General features: G+C 41.4%; 1 protein-coding gene and 1 pseudogene across 17 annotated transcripts in view; one reads left to right on the forward strand and one right to left on the reverse strand.

The window, feature by feature from the left end:
- CNOT1 (CCR4-NOT transcription complex subunit 1) overlaps positions 1-23,209 on the forward strand; it is a 98,285-nt gene that overhangs the window by 9,894 nt on the left and 65,182 nt on the right. For all 17 annotated transcript variants that reach the window (XR_004961093.1, XM_036274300.1, XM_036274296.1 and 14 more), the window contains exon 2: positions 16,181-16,456. Coding sequence is in view for 16 of the 17 variants with exons in the window: in XM_036274300.1 (XP_036130193.1) it covers positions 16,355-16,456 (102 nt within the window). In the remaining variant the exon portion in view is untranslated. The remainder of the gene's footprint in view (positions 1-16,180; positions 16,457-23,209) is intronic.
- On the reverse strand, positions 19,025-20,062 carry LOC118638451 (annotated as a pseudogene).

The raw sequence follows: 23,209 nt of genomic DNA on the forward strand, positions 1-23,209 counted from the left end.
AGCTAAGCCCTGGTCTTATTACGTGATACTTTTGTCCCTTTTATGGAGGCATCTTGGCCTGCTTCCCAGTGACCAATAAGGCTCACTGTGACCACCCTACTTAAATCGCAACCCCCTGTGGGGCCCTCCCCCCCAATTTGGTTCACTTTTACCTTGTTTTTCTTTTTTCATAGTTAGCATTTCCTAAAATGCTTCATAACTTCCCTTTCTTGAAGGACATCAATGATTTTCTAGTTGCTAATTCTGATATTTTGTTTTATTTTATTTTCTTGTATGTGCCCCTAGCGAGAACCGAACCCAGAACTCTCTGGTCTACAGGCCGACACACCAACCGCTGAGCCAAACCGGCCAGGGCTAATTCTGATATTTTAAAATAAATATTTTTACATTGCAGACTATATTTTAAAAAATCTCTTCCCTAGCCCTGGCTGGTTTGGCTCAGTGGTTGGAGCGTCAGCCCTCGGACCTGTGAGTCTCGGGTTTGATTCCGGTCAAGAGCACGTACCTCTGTTGCGGTTAATCCCCGGCCCTGGTCAGGGTCATGTGGGAGGCAACCAGTAGATACATCTTTTTCACATCGATGTCCCTCCCTCCCTCTTACTCAATCTGAAGATGAATAGAAAAATATCCTTGGATAAGGATTTAAAAAAATAAAATAAAATCTCTTCCCTAGCCCAGTTGGTGTGGTTCAGTGGTTGAGCTTTATTTCATGCACCAAGAGGTTGGTAGTCTTCTTTCCTCTTGACATTTTGGAATAGTTTGAGGAGAATGGGTGTTTGTTCTTTGAATGTTCAGTAAAACTCCCCTGTGAAGGAATTCAGATCCGGGATTTTGTTTGCTGGGAGTTTATTGATTACTGTGTAAATTTCCTTAGTTATTGGTTTGTTCAGGTTTTCTGACTTCCCAGTTGAGTTTTGGAAGACTATAATAGTAGGAATTTGTCCATTTCACCTAGGTTGTCCAATTTGTTGGCGTATAATTGTTCACAGTATTTTCTTATAACACGTTGTATTTCTGTGGTGTCAGTTGTTACTTCTCTTTTGTTTCTGATTTTGTTTGGGTCGTCTCTTTCTTGGTGAGTCTAGCTAAAAGTTCATCAGTCTTGTTTATCTTTTCAAAATGCCAGCTCTTGGTTTCATTGATCTTTTGTAATGCTTTTTTAGTCTCTGTCGTTTATTTCCGTTCTGACCTTTATTATTTCTTTCTTTCTTTTTCTTTTTTTTAAGATAGAGAGGAAGGGAGAGAAAGATAGAAACATCGATCAGTTGCCTCCTGCACACCCCTACCTGGGATCCATCCCGCAACCCGGGCATGTGCCCTGACTGGGAATCGAACCAGGACCTCTCAGTCCATGGGACGACACTCAATTCACTAAGCTACACCTGCTGGGCTGACCTTTATTATTTCGTTCCTCCTACTTATTCTGTTTTTTGTGGGTTTTTTTTTTAAATCTTCACCCGAGGACATTTTTGCATGTATCTTCAGATAGAGCGGGAGGGAGAGAGGGAGGAAGAGAGAGAGAGAGTGAGAGAAACAATTGAGTGGTTGCCACCCACACAACCCCAACTGGGGCCAGGTACAAACTGCAACCGAGGTACCAGCCCTTAGTGAAAACCAAACCCAGGACTCTCCAGTCTGTGGGCAGACGCTCTAACCGCTGAGCCAAACCGGCCAGGGCTGGGTTTTTCTTTTTGTTTACTTTCTAGTCTTTTAAGTTGTAGGGTTAGATAGTCTATTAGAAATTTCTCATGTTTCTTGAGGTAAGCCTGTAATGCTATGAACTTCCCTCTCAGTACTTCTTTCTTGTGTCCTATAGGTTTTGTGTTGTATATTCATTTTCATTAATTTCCAGGAAGTTTTTAATTTCTTCCTTGATCTTCTTGGTAACCCAGTCATTGTTTAATGGCATGCTATTTAGCCTCCATGTGTTTGAATGTTTTAAAAGTGTTTTTACTGTAATTAATTTCTAGTTTTATGCCATTGTGATCTGAGAAGATGCTTGATATGATTTCAGTCTTCTTGAACTTGTAGAGGCTTAGTTTGTGTCCTAACATGTGGTCTATCTTTGAGAACGTCCTGTGTGCATTTGAGAAGAATGTATATGCTGCAGTTTTGGGGTGTAATTCTCTATGAATCTCAGTTAAATCCTTCTGATCTAGTGCGATGTTTAGGGTTTCTGTTTCCTTGTTTATTTTTTATTTATTTTTGGTGTGTGCCCCTAGCGGGAATTGAATCCGGGACTCTCTGGTCTCCAGGCCAACTCTCCAACTGCTGAGCCAAACTGGCCAGGGCCCTTGTTAATTTTTTATCTAGAGTATCCAGTAATGTTGGTGGGGTGTTGAGGTCCCCAACTATGATTGTATTGCTGCCGATCTCTCTATTAAAGTCCTTGAGGATTTTTTACTTTTTTTCTCACCCCAGGACATTTTCCCATTTTTTTTGTTCAGATAGAGTGGGAGGGAGGGAGAGGAAGAGAAAGAGAGAAAGAAAGAAAGAAACATCAATGTGAAAGGGACACATAGAGTGGTCGCCACCTGCACAACCCAACCAGGGCCAGGGACAAACCGTAACCAAAGTATGTGCCCTTAGCAGGAACCGAACCCGGGCCTGACTGGACTGCAGGCCGACGCTCTAACTGCTGAACCAAACTGGCCAGGGCCCTTCAGAATTTTTAAAATATATTTTGCACCCTGGCTGGTTTGGCTTAGCCGTTAGAGCGTCAACCTGTGGAACAGAGAGTCGTGGGCATGCATGTATCTCGATTTCAGTTCGGTTCTCGGCCCTGTCTGGGGTCATAAAGGAGGCAGCCAGTTGATGTGTCTCTCTCACAGCGATGTGTTTCTCTCTCTCTCTCTCTCTCTCTCTCTCTCTCTCTCTCTCTCTCTGTCTTCTCTCCCTCCCACTTTATCTGAAAATCAATGGAAAAATATCCTTGAGTGAGGATTTAAAAAAAAGGGATTTAAGAAGAAAAGAAAATTATTTATATGTGTGTGCGTGTGTCTGTGTGTGTGTGTGTGTGTGTATATATGTATATAGTGTTTTTTGGTGCTCCTAAATTGGGTGCATGTGATTAATAAGGCTATATGATTTTGTTGGACGATCTTTTTAATGTTATGTAGTGGCCTTCTTGTTATCTTATTATGGCCTTCATTTTGAAGTCTGTTATATCAGATATGAGTATTGCCACCCCAGCTTTATTTTAGTTTCCATTTGCTTGGAAAAAATTTTTGCCATACCTTTCGTCCTGTTTGAGTCTTTTTATCTGAGGTGGGTCTCTTGTAGACAGCATATATATGGGTCAAATATTCTTACCTATTCAGCTACTCTGTGCTTTATTTTTTTTTATTTTTTAAAACCTACTACCCTGGCCAGTTTGACTCAGCAGTTACAGCATTGGCTCGTGGTCCAGAGAGACCTGGGTTCGGTTTCCGCTAATGGCACGTACCTTGGTTGCAGTTTGTCCCCGGCCCTGGCTGGGTTCTGCAGGTGGCAACCACTCGATGTGTCCCTTTCACTTCGATGTTTCTCTCTCTCCCCCTCCCACTCTATCTGAACAAAAAAAAATGGAAAAATGTCCTCAGGTGAGGATAAAAAAAAAACAAAAACAAAAAACTTACCTTTATTGTTGAATGTATTACAGATATTCCTCCTTTTTTCCCCTATTGACCCTTTCCTCCCCGTTCCTGTCTCCCTTCTGCCTTTCCCCACACTGTTTGTGTACATTGGTTATGCATGTATGCATATAAGTTCCTTGGCTTATTTCTTCCCACCCCTCCTACCCTCCTCCCTTTGAGGTTTGTCAGTCTAACAACCAATTTGTACTTCTTAATCCCTTCACTTTTTTCACCCATTCCCCCAACCCCCCCTCCTCCCATTTGGCAGCCAACAAAATGATCTCTGTATCTGTGAGAATGTTTCTGTTCTGCTTGTTCATTTTGTTTGTGGATTTAGTTGTCCACAGATAGGTATTTATTGCTATTTTGTTTGTTCATATTTTTTATCTTATTTCTCTTCAAGAAGACCCTTCAATATTTCATATATACTGGTTTGATGGTGATGAACTCCTTTAATTTTTTTCTTGTCTGGGAAAGTATATGTCCATTGATTCTAAATGATAGCCACTCCCTTCTGGCCTACAAAGTTTCTTTTGAGAAATCAGCTGACAGTCTTATGGGAGCTCCCTTGTAGGTAACTGACTGCTTTTCTCTTGCTGCTTTTAAGATTCTCTCTTTGTCTCGAACCTTTGGCATTTTGATGATGATGTGTCTTGGTGTGGACCTCTTTGGGTTCATCTTGTTTGGGACTCTCTGTGCTTCCTGGACTTATATTTTCCTTCGCCAAGTTAGGGAAGTTTTCTGTCATTATTGTTTTATTTTTTATCCTCACCCGAGGACATTTTTCGATATTTTGTTCAGATAGAGTGGGAGGAAGGAGGGAGGGAGAGAGAGAGAGAAAGAGAGAGAGAGAGAGAGAAACATCAACGCCAAAGGGACACATCGAGTGGCTGCCACCCACACAACCCAACCAGGGTCGGGGACAAACTGCAACTGAGGCACGTGCCCCTAGCGGGAACCGAACCCGGGTCTCTCCAGACTGCTGGCCAACGCTCTAACCGCTGAGCCAAACCGGCCAGGGCTGTCATTGTTGGTTTTTTTTTTCAAATCTTTATTGTTGGATGTAAAATGTATTACAGATGTTCCACATTTTTCCCCCATTGACCCCCTCCTCCCCATTCCCGCCCCCCTCCCACCTTTTCCCACACTATTGTCTGTGTCCATTGGTTATGCATATAAGTTCTTTGGTTTATTTCTTCCCACCGCCCCAACCCCTTTCCCTTTGAGGTTTGTCAGTCTAGCAATGAATTTGTGCTTTTTAATCCCTTCACCTTTCTCACTCATTCCCCCAACCCCTCTCCCATCTGGCAACCAACAAAATGTTCTCTGTATCTATGAGAATGTTTCTGTTCTTCCTGTTCATTTTGTTTGTAGATTCCATTGTTGATAGATATGTATTCATTGCCATTTTGTTTGTTCATACATTTTATCTTTTTCTTCAAAAAAGACCCTTCATCATTTCATATAATAACGGTTTGGTAGTGATGAACTCCTTTAACTTTTTCTTGTCTGGGAAACTCTTTATATGTCCATTGATTCTAAATGACAGCTTTGCAGGATAGAGTAATTTTGGTTGTAGGTTCTTGGTTTTCATCACTCTGAATATTTCTTGCCACTCCCTTCTGGCCTGCAAAGATTCTTTTGAGAAATCAGCTGACAGCCTTATGGGAACGCCCTTGTAGGTAACTAGCTCCCTTTCTCTTGCTGCTTTTAAGATTCTCTCTTTGTCTTGAACCTTTTGCATTTTGATGATGATGTGTCTTGGTGTGGGCCTCTTTGGGTTCATCTTGTTTGGGACTCTCTGTCCTTCCTGGACTTGTATGTCTGTTTCCTTCATCAAGTTAGGAAAGTTTTCTGCCATTATTGTTTCTAACAGGTTTTCGATTTCTTGTTCTCTGTCTTCTCCTTCTGGCACCCAAAGATGCGAATGTTGGCACGCTTGAAGTTGTCCCTGAGGCTCCTTACACTATCCTCATTTTTTTGGATTCTTTTTTCTTTTTGCTGTTCTGATTGAGGATATTTTGCTTCCTTATATTCCAAATCGATGGTTTGCTCCTTGGATTTACATACTCTATTATTGAAGCTGTGTAAATTATTCTTTATTTCAGTTAATGCCTTCTTCAATTCTAACTGTGTATCCATGATTTCTAACTGGTCTTTTTTTATGCTCTTGAGGCCCTCCCTAAGTTCACTGAGGTTCTCACTAAGTTCATTGAGCATCCTTATAAGCAGTATTTTGAACTCAGTATCTGTTAGGTTGCTTATCTCCATTTCGCTTAGTTCTTTTATTGGGGTTTTGTTCTGTTCTTTCATTTGGGACCTGTTTCCCCTCCTACCAGTCTGGATGTAGCTGCTTTTTTAAAATTCCGTAGTTGTAGGACTTCCATTCAGCTTGATTTCAGGCGGTTTTGAATGATGGTTGTTCTGTAGTTTAGTTGTAACTTTGATGTGGTTGTGGGAGGACGCGATACCGCGTACGCCGCCATCCTGACCGGAAGTCTGTCATTATTGTTTTAAATAGGTTTTGAATTTCTTGTTCTGTCTCTTCTCCTTCTGGCACCCCCATGATGTGAATGTTGGTACGCTTGAAGTAATCCCAGAGACTCCTTACACTATCCTCATTTTTTTGGATTCTTTTTGCAGTTCTTATTGGGTGTTTTTGCTTCCTTATATTCCAAATCAATGGTTTGTGTCTTGGTTTTGCCTACTCTACTATTGAATCTCTGTAAATTATTCTTTATTTCAGTTAGTACATCCTTCATTTCTGACTGATCCTTTTTATGCTCTTGAGGCCCTCACTAAGCTCATTCACGTTCTAACTAAGTTCATTGAGTATCCTTATAAGCAGTGTTTTGAACTCTGCATCTGTTAGGTTGCTTATCTTCATTTTGTTTAATACTTTTCCTGGAGTTGTGTTCTGTTCTTTCATTTGGGACCTGTTTCTTTGTCTCCTCATTTTGGCTGCCTCTCTGTGTTAGTTTCTATGAATTAGGTGGAGTTGCTATGTCTCTTGGGCTTCCTAGGGTGGCCTATTGTAGTAGGTGTCCTGTAGAGTCCAGTGGCATAACCTCCCTGGTGTCCCTGCTGTGCTTTTGAGGTACACCCCCTGTGTGGACTTTACACCCTTCTGTTCTAATTGAGTCTTGATTGCTGTTGGTACATCAACGAGAGGGTTTTACTGAGGCTGATCAGCTGCAAGGACTGGATTTGCCCACTATCCACCAACCTCTGACTACCTTGGTTGGTCAGCTGTGAAGGGGCCCACCACACAGAGCAAGACTGATTTTAGTAGGGCTTTGGTACCCACTGAGTTCACGCATTGAGTGTGTCACTTGTGGAGGTGGTTGGGTGTGGTGCTTTGCAGTATTCTGGGTCTTTCCACTGGGTGTGCTGGCTCTCTGGGGCAAGGTCAGCTGCTGCCTGTGTTTTGCCCGGGGTCACCAGGCATAAGCTACAAAGTGGTCTACAGATGGTGGCTGCTTATGCTAGTTTTGGAGATACCCAGCCAAGTTGTGAACTAAGGCTGGCTGCTTCTAGTGCGAGGCGTGGGGTCACTTAATGAGAGATCTGGGGCTCACTGAGACCAGATGCTGCTTATTTGAGAGAATTTAGGAAAATCTGAAGCAGGAGCCAAGACAGGCCATTCTTATGGTTACACCACTGGGAACAGCTTGAGTGGTCCTGAAAGGTGAGTAGGGCAGGGCCTCAGGGAATCACCAGGGTGGGGCAAACAGTGTTAGCCAGGTTGCTGGAGTCCCAGATATGGTAGCCTCTGGGGGAAGGGCTGACCAAAGGAATAAAGGCCTGCAAAAGCATATCTGTCCAGGAGAAAGCTGCCTCTCCAGCCTTCACCCTATTGCTAAAAAACTCAGTTTTTCCCCATATGTCTCTGGTGCGTTTTGAGCTGCCTCCCCCACGCTGGAGCTCAGAGGGAGCAAATCCAAGAAAGTCCATGTGTGGGCCCTTTAAGAGGAGCTACCTGGGGCTTCAGCAGCCTCTGCCTCCCTCAGCCTCAGTTCCCGCTGGGTTTTACAACCAGAAGTTATGGGGACTTTTATTCCTGGCACTGGAACCCTGAGCTGGCAGCCTGGTGTGGGAGGGGGCCGCTCATTCCTCAGGGAGGACCTTCCCAGCCTGGGTATCCTTCCTTGTTTTTATCCGCCACACGTGGGTGTGGGACAGCCTGTCCATGTGTCCTCCTCTCCTACCAGTCTCCATGTGGCTGCTGCTTTAATTTCGTGGTTGTAGGATTTCCATACAGCTTGGTTTCAGGTGGTTTTGAATGATGGTTGTTCTGTAGTTTAGTTGTAATTTTGATGTGTTTGTGGGAGGAGGTGATACCGCGTTTACCTATGCCATCTTTACTGGGAGTCTTACCCTGTGTTTTTTTTATCGGAGCATTGAATCCATTTACATTTAAGGTTATTGATATGTACTTATTTATTGCCATTTTATTTATTATATCTTTGTTTCTCTGAGCAGTGCCTTTAACGTTTTTTGCAATGGTGGTTTGGTGGTCCTTTAGCCTTTTTTTAAAATCTGGGAAGCTCTTTGTTTCACCTTTTTTTTTTTTTAAGATGCTAAAGTATGACTTTGTAAAAAAAAAAAAAGTTTTGCCCTGGCCGGTTTGGCTCAGCGGTTAGAGCGTCAGCCTGCGGGTCCGGAAGGACCTGGGTTCGGTTCCCGCTAAGGGCACGTACTTCGGTTGCAGTTTGTCCCCGGCCCTGGTTGGTCGTGTGGGTGGCAGCCACTCGATGTGTCCCTTCACATCGATGTTTCTCTCTCTCTCTCTCTCCCTCCCACTCTATCTGTACAAAAAATGGAAAAATATCCTCGGGTGAGGATAAAAAAAAAAAAGTTTTTACTTTTATTAAAAATTTTTTTCTTTATTGATTTTAGAGAGAGAATAAGGGAGAGGGAGAGAGATAGGAACATCAATGAGAAAGAACATTGATTGGCCACCTTCTGCATGCCCCCCACTGGAGATCTGGCCCACAATCTGGGCATGTGCAGTGACCTCTTGGTGCATGGGTCGACTCTCATCCATTGAGCCACACCAGTCAGGCTTATTTTTATTTTGTAGGGAGGGAGAGAGAGATAGAAACATGGATGTGAGAGAGAAACATCTATTGTGTGCCTCTTGCACACACCTCCTACTGGGGATCAAGCCCACAACCCGGCATATACCCTGACAAGGAATCGAACTGGGACCTCTCAATGCTCAATTTACTGAGCCACACTGGCCAGCCTCACTTTTTTTGTTGTTTGTTTTAAATCCTTCACCCAAGGACAGCACATTTTTTCATTTATCCTTAGAGTGGGAAGGAGGGAGAGAAAGAGAAAGAAAAAGAAACATCGATGCTAGAGAGACAATATCAATTGGTTGCCTCTCCCGCATGACCCCAACCAGGGCCAGGGACCTAACCGCAACCAAAGTATGTGCCCTTGACCACAGTCGAACCCAAAACTCTCTAATCTGCCAGCCAACACTCGATGGGCTGAGCCAAAGTAACCAGGACATCATCATCTTCTGTTTTTAATGATAGCCTTGCTGGAAGTCTTGGTTTCAGATCCCTGTTTTTCATTACCTGGAATATTCCATGCCATTCCCTTCTGGCCTGCAGTTTTTCTTTTGAGAAATCAGTTGACAGCCTTATGGGAATTTCTTTGTAGGTAATCTGTTGCTTTTCTCTTGCTGCTTTTAAGATTCTCTCTTTGTCTTTAATTTTGTCATTTTATTTAAGATATGTCTTGGCGTGGGTCTCTTTGGGTTCTTCTTGCTTGGGACTCTGTACTTCCTGAACTTTTATGCCTTTAGGGAAGTTTTCTGCCACTGTTTCTTCAAACAGATTCTTTAACCCTTGCTCACTTTTATCTTTTTCTGGTACTCCTATGAAGCAGATGTTATGTTTCATGTTGTCCCACAGCGCTCTCTTAAACTGTCCCATTTAAAAAAATTTTTTTTCTTTTTGTTTCTCTGATTGAGTGATTTTTTTCCTTCTTCCCTGTCTTGGAATTCACTTATTTGATCATCAGGCTCCTCTAATTTGCTGGTTATTCCTTCCAGTGTGTTCATTATTTCTACTGTGGCATTCTTGATTTTCAGTTGGTCGTTTTTCATTGTTTGTGTATCTTTTCTCCTGCTATTGACCATCCTTTGTAATCATTACTCTGAATTCTTGCTTATCTCCATTTCATTTAGGCATTCTTCTGGAGAATTCTTTTGTTCTCTCCTTTGTGGCTTTTTTCTTTGTTTCACCATGTTGACTGTCTCAGCAGGGTTTGGAGCTCTCTGTGGGTATCATTTTTCCACACATTGTTGTCCTTCTGCTGGGTTTGGATGTTTATGGAAGGGACCAATGTCTGGGCTTATTCTCCAGGGTAGAGTCTGGCCACTCTTTTGTTGACGTTTCTCTTTCTTTCCACCTTTGAATACTAAGCTTCCTAGGATTTTCTAGGCCCTCTCATTCTCATTCTAAAGTTCTCTCCTGCTATCTCATCTATATGTTGATGACTTCCAGGTCTATTATTTATACCTTGTACCTTGCTATTTTCCAGACTGTAAATCCCACTGCCCAGTGGATATCTGTATGCCTCATTCCATACATGTCCGATTTTGAATTTCTTATTCTCTTCTTGCCCTTCAAACTTTCTTTTTCTCAGTTGTTTTATATTAGGATTAAGCAGAAATCAGGTGCTTAGTCTGGAAATGTGGGTATGTATTTTATGATTCCTTTTTCTTCCCTTCCTTATTTAACCTCACAATTTCAGAGTCCTTGCAATTCTTTTTGAATGGATTTGCTTCTCTTTCCCTCTGATATTCATACTTTCCTGTGTCCTCTTTTTATCCTCACCCAAGGATACTTTTTCATATTTTGTTCAGATAGAGTGGGAGGGAGGGAGGGAGAGAGAGAGAAACATTGACGTGAAAGGGACACATCGCACGGGTATGACCCAATCAGGGCCAGGGACAAACTGCAACAGAGGTATGTGCCCTTAGCGGGAACCAAACCTGGGTCTCTCTGGACCGCAGGCCAATGCTCTAACTGCTGAGCCAAACCGGCCAGGGCTGTCCTACTCTTTCTTTTATTTATTTTTTTGGTACGTGCCCCTAGCGTAGACGAACCCGGGACTCTGATCCACAGGCTGACGCTCCGACCGCTGAGCCAATCTGGCCAGGGCTGTCCTACTCTTTCCATTGTCAACAGTAGCTTCTAAAATTTTTCACCTGATCATATCCTCTGTTATTAGGGAAAGCAGGCTGGCATTGTAAGAAACAACCCTAATATATCAGTGACTTAAAAGAGCAGACATTTATACTCAGTTAACTTCCATTGAGCATATTCATTAGGTTGGTTTCTATGCAGTAATTTAGGAATCTAGGCTCCTTCATGTTGTGGTGCCACCCTCCTTGAGAGTTCTTGTCCAGCTGGCAGAGGGTCATAAAACCGCAGAGTCATGAGTTAGGAGGTGTTATGGACTAAGTCTGTAAGTGATTGGTATAATTTTTGGCCTACATTTCATTGGCTAGAATTTAGTCTCTTGGCCAAACTCATCCAAAAGAGGCCAAGAAATGTACAGTCTAGCAGTTTAGCCAGGAAGAAGAAACAAATGGTGAGGACCTAGGCATTGTCTGCCTCTCCCTAATTTCCTAAAACATACCCAAACCAATCTAGATACCTTCCAGGATTGTCTTTATGGTAAAAATCCAAAATTCTGAAATGGATTCTGCACATACTAGAGAAGAAATCAACAAATTAGGTCCCAGTTACATCCAGAAGACATTTTATCCTGGCCACTAGCAGGTTTAGTGTGTTGGGGATCCTCAAAACTACCACTACTAGGTTCACTAGTTCATTGGAAGTCTCAGGACACAGCATATAGTTGTATTCAGTGCTATGACTTATTAGACCAAAGAGATACAAAGCAAATTAAGCAAAGCGAAAAGGCATATGGGTGAAATCCTGAGGAAACTAGTTCCTCTTCAGTGCATTTATACAGGATACACTTAATTCCTCCAGCAAAGAATTGTGAGAAAAGGTATGTAAAATAGTAGTTGGCAGAGAAGCTTATTAGAGACTCAGTACCTGGAGTTGTTATTGGGACCTTCTGCCTAGCTGTACAAAAATCGTGGGTTTCCAGAGGGAAAGCAGGTGTTCAACATAAACCACCTTTCTTTGTGTGTGTGTGTGTGTGGGGGGGGTATAGTTTAGTTAGGCACAGTGAGCCACTCTTATTAGTTCTGGGAGTGGGAATTCTAAAATTCAATCTCAGACATCAGCCAAGGGCCAAGCTGGCAAGCCTTTCTAGGAAAACAGTCCTCAGTCCTTCTGTGTTAAATCTTTTCTGCACAGTGAGTGAAGTGACTGGGGATTTTGTATAGAGAATCTTGGAATCTGAAAAACTTCATCGACCTAAAGTTATTTTTCTATTTCAGTAGGGGAAAAGTTCAGTCACTTTTCAGCTGCTTTAAGCTTTTACTTTATTTTTTATAACGATAGCATGCGCATTTTATTTATTTTGTTGTTCCCATTTTTATTAATTAATTAATTTTTTTGTTTTTGGTACGTGCCCCTAGCGGGAACTGAACCCGGGACTCTCTGGTCCGCAGACCAACGCTCCAACTGCTGAGCCAAACTGGCCAGGGCTTATTCATTTATTTTTGTTACAGATGTTCCCCACCCCAGACACCTTCCTCCCCATCCTGTCCCCCCACCCTCTCAGCATTGTTGTCTATGTCCATTGGTTATGCATACATGCATGTAAGTTCTTTGGTTCATCTCATCCATCCCTCTTTCCCTCCCCTACTTTGAGGTATGTCCGTCTGAACCATACTCCTTTCTGTGTCTCAGAGTCTGTTTCCTTCATTGGCTTACCAGCGGCTTTAAGCTTTTAGATTGTTACTATTTGTATTCTATATACTGTTCATATAAGGGCATATATAAATAATGCTTTTCTCTACCTTGCTCCCCCCCCACTCCCCACCCTTAGAGAATTTCCAGTCTTTATAACTTTTTTTTAGTGATTGCATTAAGGTTTGATGTACTTTTATTAAACATTTCCCAGAGCTATTACGCCAGTGGTTCTCAAACATTAAAATGCACCCAGAGCCCAGCTGGTGTGGCTCAGTGGATTGAGCATCGTCCCATGGAGTGAGAGATCCTAGTTCGATTCCCAGTCAGGGCACATACCCAGGTTGCAGGCTCAATCCCCAGTAGCGGGTGTGCAGTAGGTAGCCTATCAATGTATCTCTCCCACATCAATGTTTCTCTCTCTCTCTCCCTTTCTCTATAAAATATTAATTTTAAAATAATGCTCTAAAAGTCACCTGTGGAATGTGTTCAAAATACCATGTCTTGTTTACCCAAGGATTTTGATTATTATGATGTAGGGTGATGCATAGGAATCAGCATATTAAATAGTTCTCCTCTCCTCTCCATTCTTATACACATTCTAAGTTGCAGAGCATTATAATAAATTCTGTGTTTATTAGGCATTTGAGATGAGTGTTTACTTTTGTGCTTTTTATAGCATTTAATGTATAGTTACATTCATATGTTTGAACAGATAGGAGGGCTACCTTTAGTAAATGATGTTTATATGGTACACTGGAGCAAAATGGAAGGGGATGATTTAGGGCATTTTATTTATTTTATTTTAATCCTCACTCGAGGACATTTTTGCATTTATCTTCAGATAGAGCAGGAGAGAAGCGGGGAAGAGAAAGAGAAACATCGATGTGAGAGAGAGACATCGAATGGTTGCCGCCCACATGATCCCAACCGTGGTGGGGACAAACTGCAACCTGAGGTACGTGCCCCTAGCGGGAACCAAACCCAGGACACTCTGGTCTGAAGGCTGATGCTCTAACCGCTGAGCCAAACTGACCAGGGCTGATTTAGGGCATTTTATATAAACTGATAAAATAAGGGATGATAATGGTAAAATACTCCAATTAAAAATATTTTCAAAGTTTAATGAACTTGAGCTTGTTTCTTTTCTTTTCCTTCTTTTATTTTTTATTTTTTATTTTATCCTTACCTGAGGACATTTTTCCATTTTTTGTTCAGGTAGAGTGGGAGGGGGAGAGAGGAAGAAAGAGAGAAACATCGATGTGAAAGGGACACATCAAGTGGCTGCCACCCGCACGACCGACCAGGGCCGGGGACAGACTGCAACCGAGGTACATGCCCTTAGCGGGAACCGAACCTGGGTCTCTCGGGACTGCAGGCCGACGCTCTAACCGCTGAGCCAAACCGGCCAGGGCGAGCTTGTTTCTTTTTTATTGTTGTTGTTAATCTTCACTTGAGGGTGTTTTCCCATTGAGTTTTAGAGTGGAAGGGAGGGAGGGAGGAAAGGAGAGAGAGAGAAACATTGATGTGAGAGTGAGACATCAACTCGCTGCCTCCTGCACGACCCTGACCAGGGCTGGGATCAAACCGCAACCGAGGTTTGTGCCCTTGACCAGAATTGAACCTGCGACTCATTGGTCCTCGGGCTGATGCTCTAACTACTGAGCAAAACCAGCCAGGGCATACATACATTTTGACTTCCTAGTTATTGACAGTTATCATCAAAGAGAAATCTCATTTGCAGAAATAAATGTGATACATTTAAAATGTTTTTAGAGGCATTTAAAACATTTTAATTTAAATATTTAAAAATAAATGTTGTGTCTTATTATTTAGACAAAGTGGGAGGTGTGTGGGGGGCCAGATAGAGAAACATCGATGTGATACATCAATTGGTTGCCTCCTGCAGGACCTGAACCAGGGCTGGGAATCGAACCATACTCTGGTCTGCAGGCTGATGCTCTAACCATCTTTAAAAAAAAATTTTTTTTTTTTCTTTATTGATTTTAGAGAGAAAGGAAGTGAGAGGGAGAGAGAGAGAGAAACATTGATGAGAGAGAACATCAATTGGCCACATCCTGCCTGCTCCCTACTGGGGATCTGGCCCACAGTCTGGGCATATGTCCGACCGGGAATTGAACCGGCGACCTCTTGGTGCATGGGTCAATGTTCGACCACTGAGCCATACCAGCTAGACTCTCCTACCCTTTTTAAAGGAGGGTGGGGAGAGATAGCATAAGTATAACTTTTGCTTTCTATAAACAGAACGAAACAATGTAGTCCTCCATTTGCTTAAATGCCCTTACCCAAGGGGCTTTTAATCTTCATGAATTTGCTGTATTTTACACAGTGAATTCTGATTGTAATTTGTGAGCACATTTCAGGAAGTGAAACTGGATAAGCTCAGTACCTTGGATTAAAAGATTTTTGTGTTTCATCAGTGGTACTAGTTGTTGGGTTTATTTGTTTGTTTGTTTTGGTAATACAGAATATTTCCTCTGTTTAAAAATTTTTTTTTTCTTTATTGGTTTTAGAGAAAGAGGAAAGGAGAGAGAGAGAAACATCGATGTGAGAGAGATACATAGATCAACTGCCTCCTGCAAGCCCTTACTGGAGGATCAAGCCCGCAACCCAGGCATGTGCCCTAACTGGGAATTGATCCGGGACCTTTGAGTCCATGGGACAACACTCAATCCACTGACTCACACTGGCTGGGCTAGGCCTTCTTTTCTAAATGTTTCAATAATGCAGGAAGGAATTGGGGTTCTTGAGACCTTACTTGCCTTTAAATCAGCCATTCAAATACCTGAAACATACATCTTAAGGTACAACTTGAGGACCTAACTATCTGATTCTTAAGCAGTGCATAGAAAGTGAGTAAGTGGGATCTTGTGAATAATTTGTGTATAGATAGTATGGCATTCGGGATTGAAAACGTCAGATGAGTCTTTCTTTCCATATATCCTAATTTTAGTTAAGTACTTCCAGCTTCTTCTAATGGGTATAGTATATATTATCTTTTTTTTTTTTATCATCACCTGAGGACATTTTTTTTTCCATTTTTTCAGATAGAGTGGGAGGGAGAGAGAGGAAGAAGGGAGAGAAACATCAATGTGAAAGGGACATATTGAGTGGCTGCCACCCGCACGACCAACCAGGGCCGGGGACAAACTGCAACAGAGGTATGCATGCGCCCTTAGCAGGAACCGAACCCAGGTCTCTCTGGACCGCAAGCCAACGCTCTTAACAGCCAAGTTTAACTGGCCAAGGCTAAATTATCATTTTGAAATAGGTAAATAGAATTACCAAATATTATAGGTTGTCTTGCTAAAATACAGCCTTTTTCATTTATTTATCAAATGATTGCCTCACGAATGAACAGGGTGGGGATCAAACCTGCAACCTAGGTATATGTCTTTGGAAATCGAACTTGCAACCCTTTGGTCCTCAGGCCAACGCTCTAATCAGTGAACCAAACCAGCCAGGGCTAAAAAATACTGTTTTTTTTTTTTTTTTTTTTTAGGGTTTTTTTTTATACTAGTTCCACCTAATTTGAAAACTTGGATTTTAACATCAGTAGTGGTTGAGACATCTTAATTTTTTTTTCAGTCCGTAGTGGTATTGCAAGTATTAAGATGGAGAGGTAAATGTTATTTAATCATTTTTTCCCTGATAAAAATTTAATTTAAAAACCTGAATTTTATTTTAATACAGGTGCCATGTTTCAGAACAGAGTAAGACCCCTGGTGAAGAAGAACTGAAGACACTGTATAGACATCAGATATAGGCTAATTACAAAGAAAGCATTAACCTGCCTCTGAGGTGACTAAAGGGGAATAATGGTGATTTTGCGCCGGGCTCGGCCGCCTGCTTCCGCCCCAACCAGCAATGAATCTTGACTCGCTCTCGCTGGCCTTGTCTCAAATCAGCTACCTGGTGGATAATTTAACCAAGAAAAACTACCGAGCCAGCCAGCAGGAAATACAGCATGTAAGTAAAAGTTGGAAATTAATGTGGGTGTGTGCATGAAAAGTATCTAACTTTGTCACTTAGTTCAGGTGATTTCAGCTTACTACATAATCCTATTCCCCAAATTTTTTTGTTGTTAATCCTCATTGGAGGATATTTTCCCATTGATTTTTAGATAGAGTGGAAAGGAGGGAGGGAGAGAGACTTATTGATTGGTTGCCTTCTACGGGTGGAGATTAAACCTGCAACCCAGGAATATGCCTTTGACTAGAATCAAACCCACAACCCTTTGGTCTGTGAGCCAGTGCACTGACCACTGAACAAAATTGGCCAGGGCTTAAAAAAATTTTTTTTTAAATTATCTCCTCATGACCAAACCATATCCCCGTTTTTTTCCTGAATTCATAGATATATATTTTTCTATAAAAATTATTAAATATTACCTAATTTTTTATCTAGTCACATTTTATTTTCTATTTTAAAAAATTGAGATATACCTCACCAGTTATAAAAATCACTTTTTTAAAATGTAAAATTTAGTATTTTCTAGTAGATCATATAGTTGTGCAACCATTACCATCTACCTCAAGAATGTTTTTGTTAACCCCAACAAGAAACAACCTCAATGCATTATCAGTTCTTTTCCCCTTCACTAGCCCCTGGCAGCCACTAACCTACTTTCTATTTCTGTGGATTTGGACATTTTATATAAGTGGAATCATTCCACATGTGGACTTCTTTCTGTGTCTCTCTTTCACTTAGCCTGCTTTTAAGGATCATCATCTTGGAGCCTGTGTCAGCACCTCATTCCTTTTAGTCCATTTTGCGGGTATTCTATGTTTTGTTTATCCGTTAGTTGGATATTTAGGTTTGTTTTTACTTTTTGGTTATTGTAAATAGCATGGCTATCACTATTCATTTGAACAAGTTTCGGGGTGAATGTTTGTTTTTTATTTTGGGAGTATATGCCAAAGAATGGAATTGCTTGCTGGCTCATATGGTAACTGAAGATTGTTTTCCGGAGTACTGCATTACTTTTCATCCCCATCAGCAGTGTCTGAGGGCTCTTGATTTTTCTTTATCCTCTCAAATGCTCATTATTACATGTCTTACTGTTTTTAGCCATTCTAGTGGGTGTGAACTGGTGTCTCATTGTAGTTTTGATTTCTAATTAATGATGTTGAGCATCTTTTCAGGTGCTTATTTGTATATATTAGGGGAAAAGGTCCACTCAAACCCTAACCCCCACCACTTTTCATTTTATTTATTCACTCATTTATTTAAAATCCTCGCTCGAGGATATTTCTGTTTATCTTCAGACAGAGTGGGAGGGGGAGAGAGAGAGAAACAACAAAGTGAAAGAGACACATCGATTGATTGCCTCCCACGCACCCCCCCCCCCCCCCCCAGGGCCAGGGAACGTACCGCAGCTGAGGTACATGCCCTTGACTGGAATCAAATCCGCAACTCTTTTTTTTTTTAAATCCTCACCCGAGGACATTTTTTGATATTTTGTTCAGATAGAGCGGGAGGGAGAAAGAGAGAGAAAAACATCGATGTGAAAGGGACTCTTCAAGTGGTCGCCACCCACACGACCCAACCAGGGCCTGGGACAAACTGTAACCGAGGTATGTGCCCTTAGCAGGAACTGAACCCGGGTCTCTCCAGACCTCAGGCTGATGCTCTAACCTTTGAGCCAAACCTGCCAGGGCAAAACCGCAACTCTTTGGTCCATGAGCCGACGCTCTAACCACTGAGCAAAGTCAGCCAGGGCTTGTTTTATTTATTTATTAAAATATGTTCTTACTGATTTTTTTTTTTATTAATTTATTTATTTTTGTTATAGATGTTTCTCCTTTTTTTCCAACTGATTCCTCCCTCCCCGTCCTGTCTCCAGCTTTGTTGTCCATGTCCATTGTTCCTGCATACAAGTTATGTGGTTTATGCCTTCCCTCCCCCCACCACCTCCTCTTCTGTACCCCACTTCCACGTCTCTGGGACGACCCCATTCCTCAGACTGTTATGTTCATTATGTTCCACAAATAAGTGAGATCATGTAGTATTTGTCTTTTTCTGCTTGGCTTGTTTCACTTAGGATAATACTTTCCAGGTCCCTCCATGTCGTCTCAAAGGATAAGAGATCTTTCTTTCTTCTTACAGCTGCATAGTACTCCATTGTGTATATGTACCACACCTTTTTTATCCAGTCGTCTACTGATAAACACTTGGGCTGTTTCCAGATCTTAGCTATTGTAAATAGTGCTGCTATGAACATGGGGGTACATATATTCTTTCTGATTGATGTTTCAGGCTTCTTAGGGTATATTCCTAGAAGTGGGATCACTGGGTCAAATGGAAGTTCAGTTTTTAATTTTTTGAGGTAACACCATATTGTTTTCTTTTTTTTTCGTATGTGATTTTGTTTTTAATTATCTGATGCCTTATGATCACATAATTTACAATTTTATGTTGATGATCTGTTCTCCTCTATTTTAATCCTTCTAGTTAGCTGGCAAAAGCACCATTACCAATAACACACATATATAGTAATTCTAAAGTTGTTTTTGAATAGCTGTTCAAGAAAATCCTGAATTATAACTTGTCTGACTTAAAGAAGTCACAAAGTTTGCCACTGTATCTTGTCACGCTGAATTTTAAAAGCATCTGACCTTATAGATCATCTATAAAATGTGAGAAGTGTTAAATACTCTTTATTTGCTATTATACATAAACCACACTAAAACGCCTTTCATTTAGTAAAAGGCAACAGTTTAGATACTGTTGGGAATTTAAATTAAACTGGCATAGTTAGGACCAAAGAGATAAAATGGGCACTGCCAGCTCATCTCCAGCCCTTGCCTTGTAACAGGCTCATGAACACAACTTGAAACACAAGCGAGTCTTGCTGGTCTAAGAGACAGTGAAAGGATTTCCTCAGTATTTAAACATATTAATACAACCAGTTATATAAATCTAAATATAAATCCAATCTCCTAACAGGTTTCGAGATGGCACTTTCCATCTCTGTGAAAAGCTGAACATTACGAATCAAGTCCAAGCATATTTTTAGAAAGGGAAAACAGTGATAGTACTCGCTGAACTGAAATTACCATCAAAATAAGAAAGTTGACCATATTCATTTAACCACAAGCCAATCTTATTTAAATCAGGACTGCCCAAAAGAAATGTTCTATCAGCCATTCATGATCTGAATTCTGGTGTATGAGATCAATTTAAATATGGTACACATAAAAAAGGTCATGAGGCATTTTTAATAAATAAGGCAGTGGCCAACTACTACTCATTAGTAGCTTTTTTGAGATAAGCTATCAAGTCTGCCCTTTCTGCACTCTTCTTAATGCCAGCGAAGATCATTTTTGTTCCAGGATGTACTTCTTGGGATTCTCCAAATACTCCATCAGTGTGGCCTCTCCCCAGGTGATGCCTTTGTTCTTGTTGGCATCCATGTAAGAAAATCCAGGGGCATGACCTGTCTTTCGCCCAAATAGACCATGGAGGTTTGGCCCGGTCTTGTGCTTGCCCCCCTTTTCCACGGTATGGCACTGGGCACACTTCTGAACAAAAATCATCTTGCCCTTCTCAACATCACCCATTTCTAAACCGCTCTTTAGTCACGTGCAACACCAAGACTCTCACTCGCAAGCCGGACGTCCCGCTCTCTGAGTCCAAGGACATGCCGGTCCGTGCCTATGTACCGGTGTTGGTCCACCATATTGTTTTCCATAGTGGCTGCACCAGTCTCCATTCCCACCCGCATCTGCATTTAGCAGTGTACTAGAGTCCCCTTTTCTCCACACCCTCGCCAACACTTACTGTTTGATGATTTGTCGATGGCGGCCATTCTGACAGGTGTGAGGTGATAACCTCGTTGTTGTTTTAATTTGCATCTTTCTGATGATTAGTGATGTTGAGCATTCCTTCATATGTCTCTTAGCCAAATTGTATGTCCTGTTTGGAGAGGTGTCTATTTATTTCCTCTGCCCATTTTTTTTAATTGGGTTCTTTGTCTTCCTTTAGTTGAGTTATATGAGCACTCTGTATATATTGGAAATTAACCCCTTATCTGATATATCATTGGCAATTATTCTCTCCCATACAGTTCGTTGCCTTTCCATTTTGATGATTGTATCTTTTGCTGTGCAGATTACTGAGGTTTTTTTTTTGAGAGAGAGAGAGAGAGAGAGAGGAGCATCAACATGAGAGAAACATCAGTGAGCTGCCTCCTGCATGCCCCCTACTGGGGATCAAGCCCACAACCTGGGCATGTGCCCTGACTGGGAATCAAACCAGGACCTCTCAGTCCCTGGGATGATGCTCAATACACTGAGCCACACTGGCTGAGCCCCCCATACCTTTTAAAATTGTTCCCAAGTGTAGTTTTGACCACACTTATAGATTATTTCATTCAATCTTTATGAAAGTTAATAGTGTACTTACATTTTAGTTTTAGTTTTTATCCTCTTTTCCCATTTTTATTAAATTTTTTTTTCTTTATTGATTTTAGAGAGAAAGGGAGAGGGAGAGAGTGATAGAAACATCAATGAAAAAGATAAAAACATCGATGAAAGAGATAGAAACATCGATGAGAGAGGACATTGATTAGCCACCTTCTTTTACCCCCACTGGGGATCAGGTCGACAACCTGGGCATGTACCCTGACTGGGAATTGAATCAGTGACTTTTTGGTGCATGGGTTGATGCTCAACCAGTGAGCCACACCTGCCAGGCAGTTTCTTCATACATTTTTTTCTTTTAATCCTTATCCGAGGACATTTTTCCATTCTTTGTTCAGATAGAGTGGGAGGGAGCGAGAGAAACATTGATGTGAAAGGGACACATCGAGTGGTTGCCACCTGCACAACCTAACCAGGGCTGGAGACAAACTACAATCGAGGTATGTGCCCTTAGTGAGAACCGAACCCGGGTCTCTCTGGACCGAAGGCTGATCTAACTGCTGAGCCAAACCGGCCAGGGCAGTTTCTTCATACTTTTAAGGATGCATAGTAAATCATTGTATGGATGAATCACCATTTACTATTGATGGACATTTAGGCTATATGTTTTTTCTCTTATGGCAGTCCTGTTGTAAGGTTGTTTCTTGAATGTATGTTTTAGCATATTTGTAGGATAGATTCCTAGAAATTTAAGCTTGGGCAACTCTTCTCTACTTTCTAATGGATAAGCTCATTTTTAAAAAAAAAATATGTTTTTATTGATTTGAGAAAGAGAAACACTGATCAGCTGCCTTATGTACTCACCCCAACTGAGAATGAAACCCACAACCTGGGCATGTGCCCTGACTGGGAATCGAACCAGTGACCCTTTGGTGCATGGCATGATGCTTAGCCATCTGAGCCACATGAGCCAGGGTGAAAATCTTAATTCTTAAAGTTATCTGACCCCTGTTTGATTTTTTTCTTGTAATGTTTCTCTCCTAAGTTGAAATATCAGCAGTTGTGTGTATTCTGTTTATTACATTTGATGCTACTTTCATGAATTACACTTCTTAAGTTCATTTGCTCTGTTAACCTAAAATAAAAAACCAGAGAGAGAGGCAATAAGCCATTTATTTGAGATTAAAAAGGAAAAAAGCTTTTCATGAAGCATTGAATCGGGCAGAAACCTAAGTGGTGGTCTGATTGGGAGACAAAGCGAGGGATATTTATGAGAAAGGAAAGGGAAACAGTTACATCAATAGAAGGAAGGCATTTCTAGTGGTGCAGATAAAGTTAACATTTCTTGCCTCCATCTATTCCTAACCTCAAAATACTTCGAATTTTTTCTATAATGAGCGTTTGTTAACCTCATGTGTATACTGTAGTATTGATTATTCTGTACCATTCTTTTTTATGCTATGGCATATTTTTAATCTTTCAATTCAGATCTTTATTTCAGGGATATTTTTGTCGATTTAATATTTTTTATTTCTCATGGATTGAGGTATGTTGACTATTTGGTGTTTATCTTTTCTGTAAGAATTTTGCCTTATGTTTCTTTCCTAAGTACTGCAAGTTCGCTTTCATTTCCTTTTGTTATCTTGTCTTTGAACCAGTGTTACACCTTTTTGAGGACATTTCCCCTTAAAAAACACAACTTCTATAATTACTTTGAGGGTATGGATTACTGTTTGTCTGAACTCTTCTGTTTGCTTGTTTGAGTAAGTCCTTTGAAATGTTCTTTACCTCTCGTTTGTTTTAATTTTTATTGACTTTTTAGAGAGAAGAAGGGAGAGAAAGGTAAAAACGTCGATTGATGTGATAAAGAAACATTGATTGGCTGCCTCCTGCACACCTCCTACTGGGGATTGAGCCAGCAGCCCGGACATGTGCCCTGACTGGGAATTGAACCGCAATCTCTCAGTCCATGGGACAACGCTTAATCCACTGAGCCACACCAGCCAGGCTTTTGTTTGCTTCTTCACTCTATTTTAGTTTCTTCAAATAGGTTCCATGCTGAGTGGATTTTTGCTCTTTTATTTTTTTTGTGTGTGTTAATCCTCACATGAGCATATTTCCCCATTGAATTTTAGAGAGAGTGATAAGAGGGAGGGAGGAAGGGAAGAGAGAGAAAAAGAAACATTGATGTGAGAGAGACATCCATTTGGTTGCCTTTCACACGACCCTGACTAGGGCCAGGGATTGAACCCTGCAACTCAGGTACATGCCCTCAACTGGAATGAAATCCGAGACCCTTTTGTCCAAGGGCCAACACTCTGACCACTGATCCAAGCCAGCCGGGGCTTGCTCATCTTTA

Source organism: Molossus molossus, unplaced genomic scaffold (assembly GCF_014108415.1).
Source record: "Molossus molossus isolate mMolMol1 unplaced genomic scaffold, mMolMol1.p scaffold_m16_p_21, whole genome shotgun sequence".
Classification (NCBI taxonomy): Eukaryota; Metazoa; Chordata; class Mammalia; order Chiroptera; family Molossidae; genus Molossus; species Molossus molossus.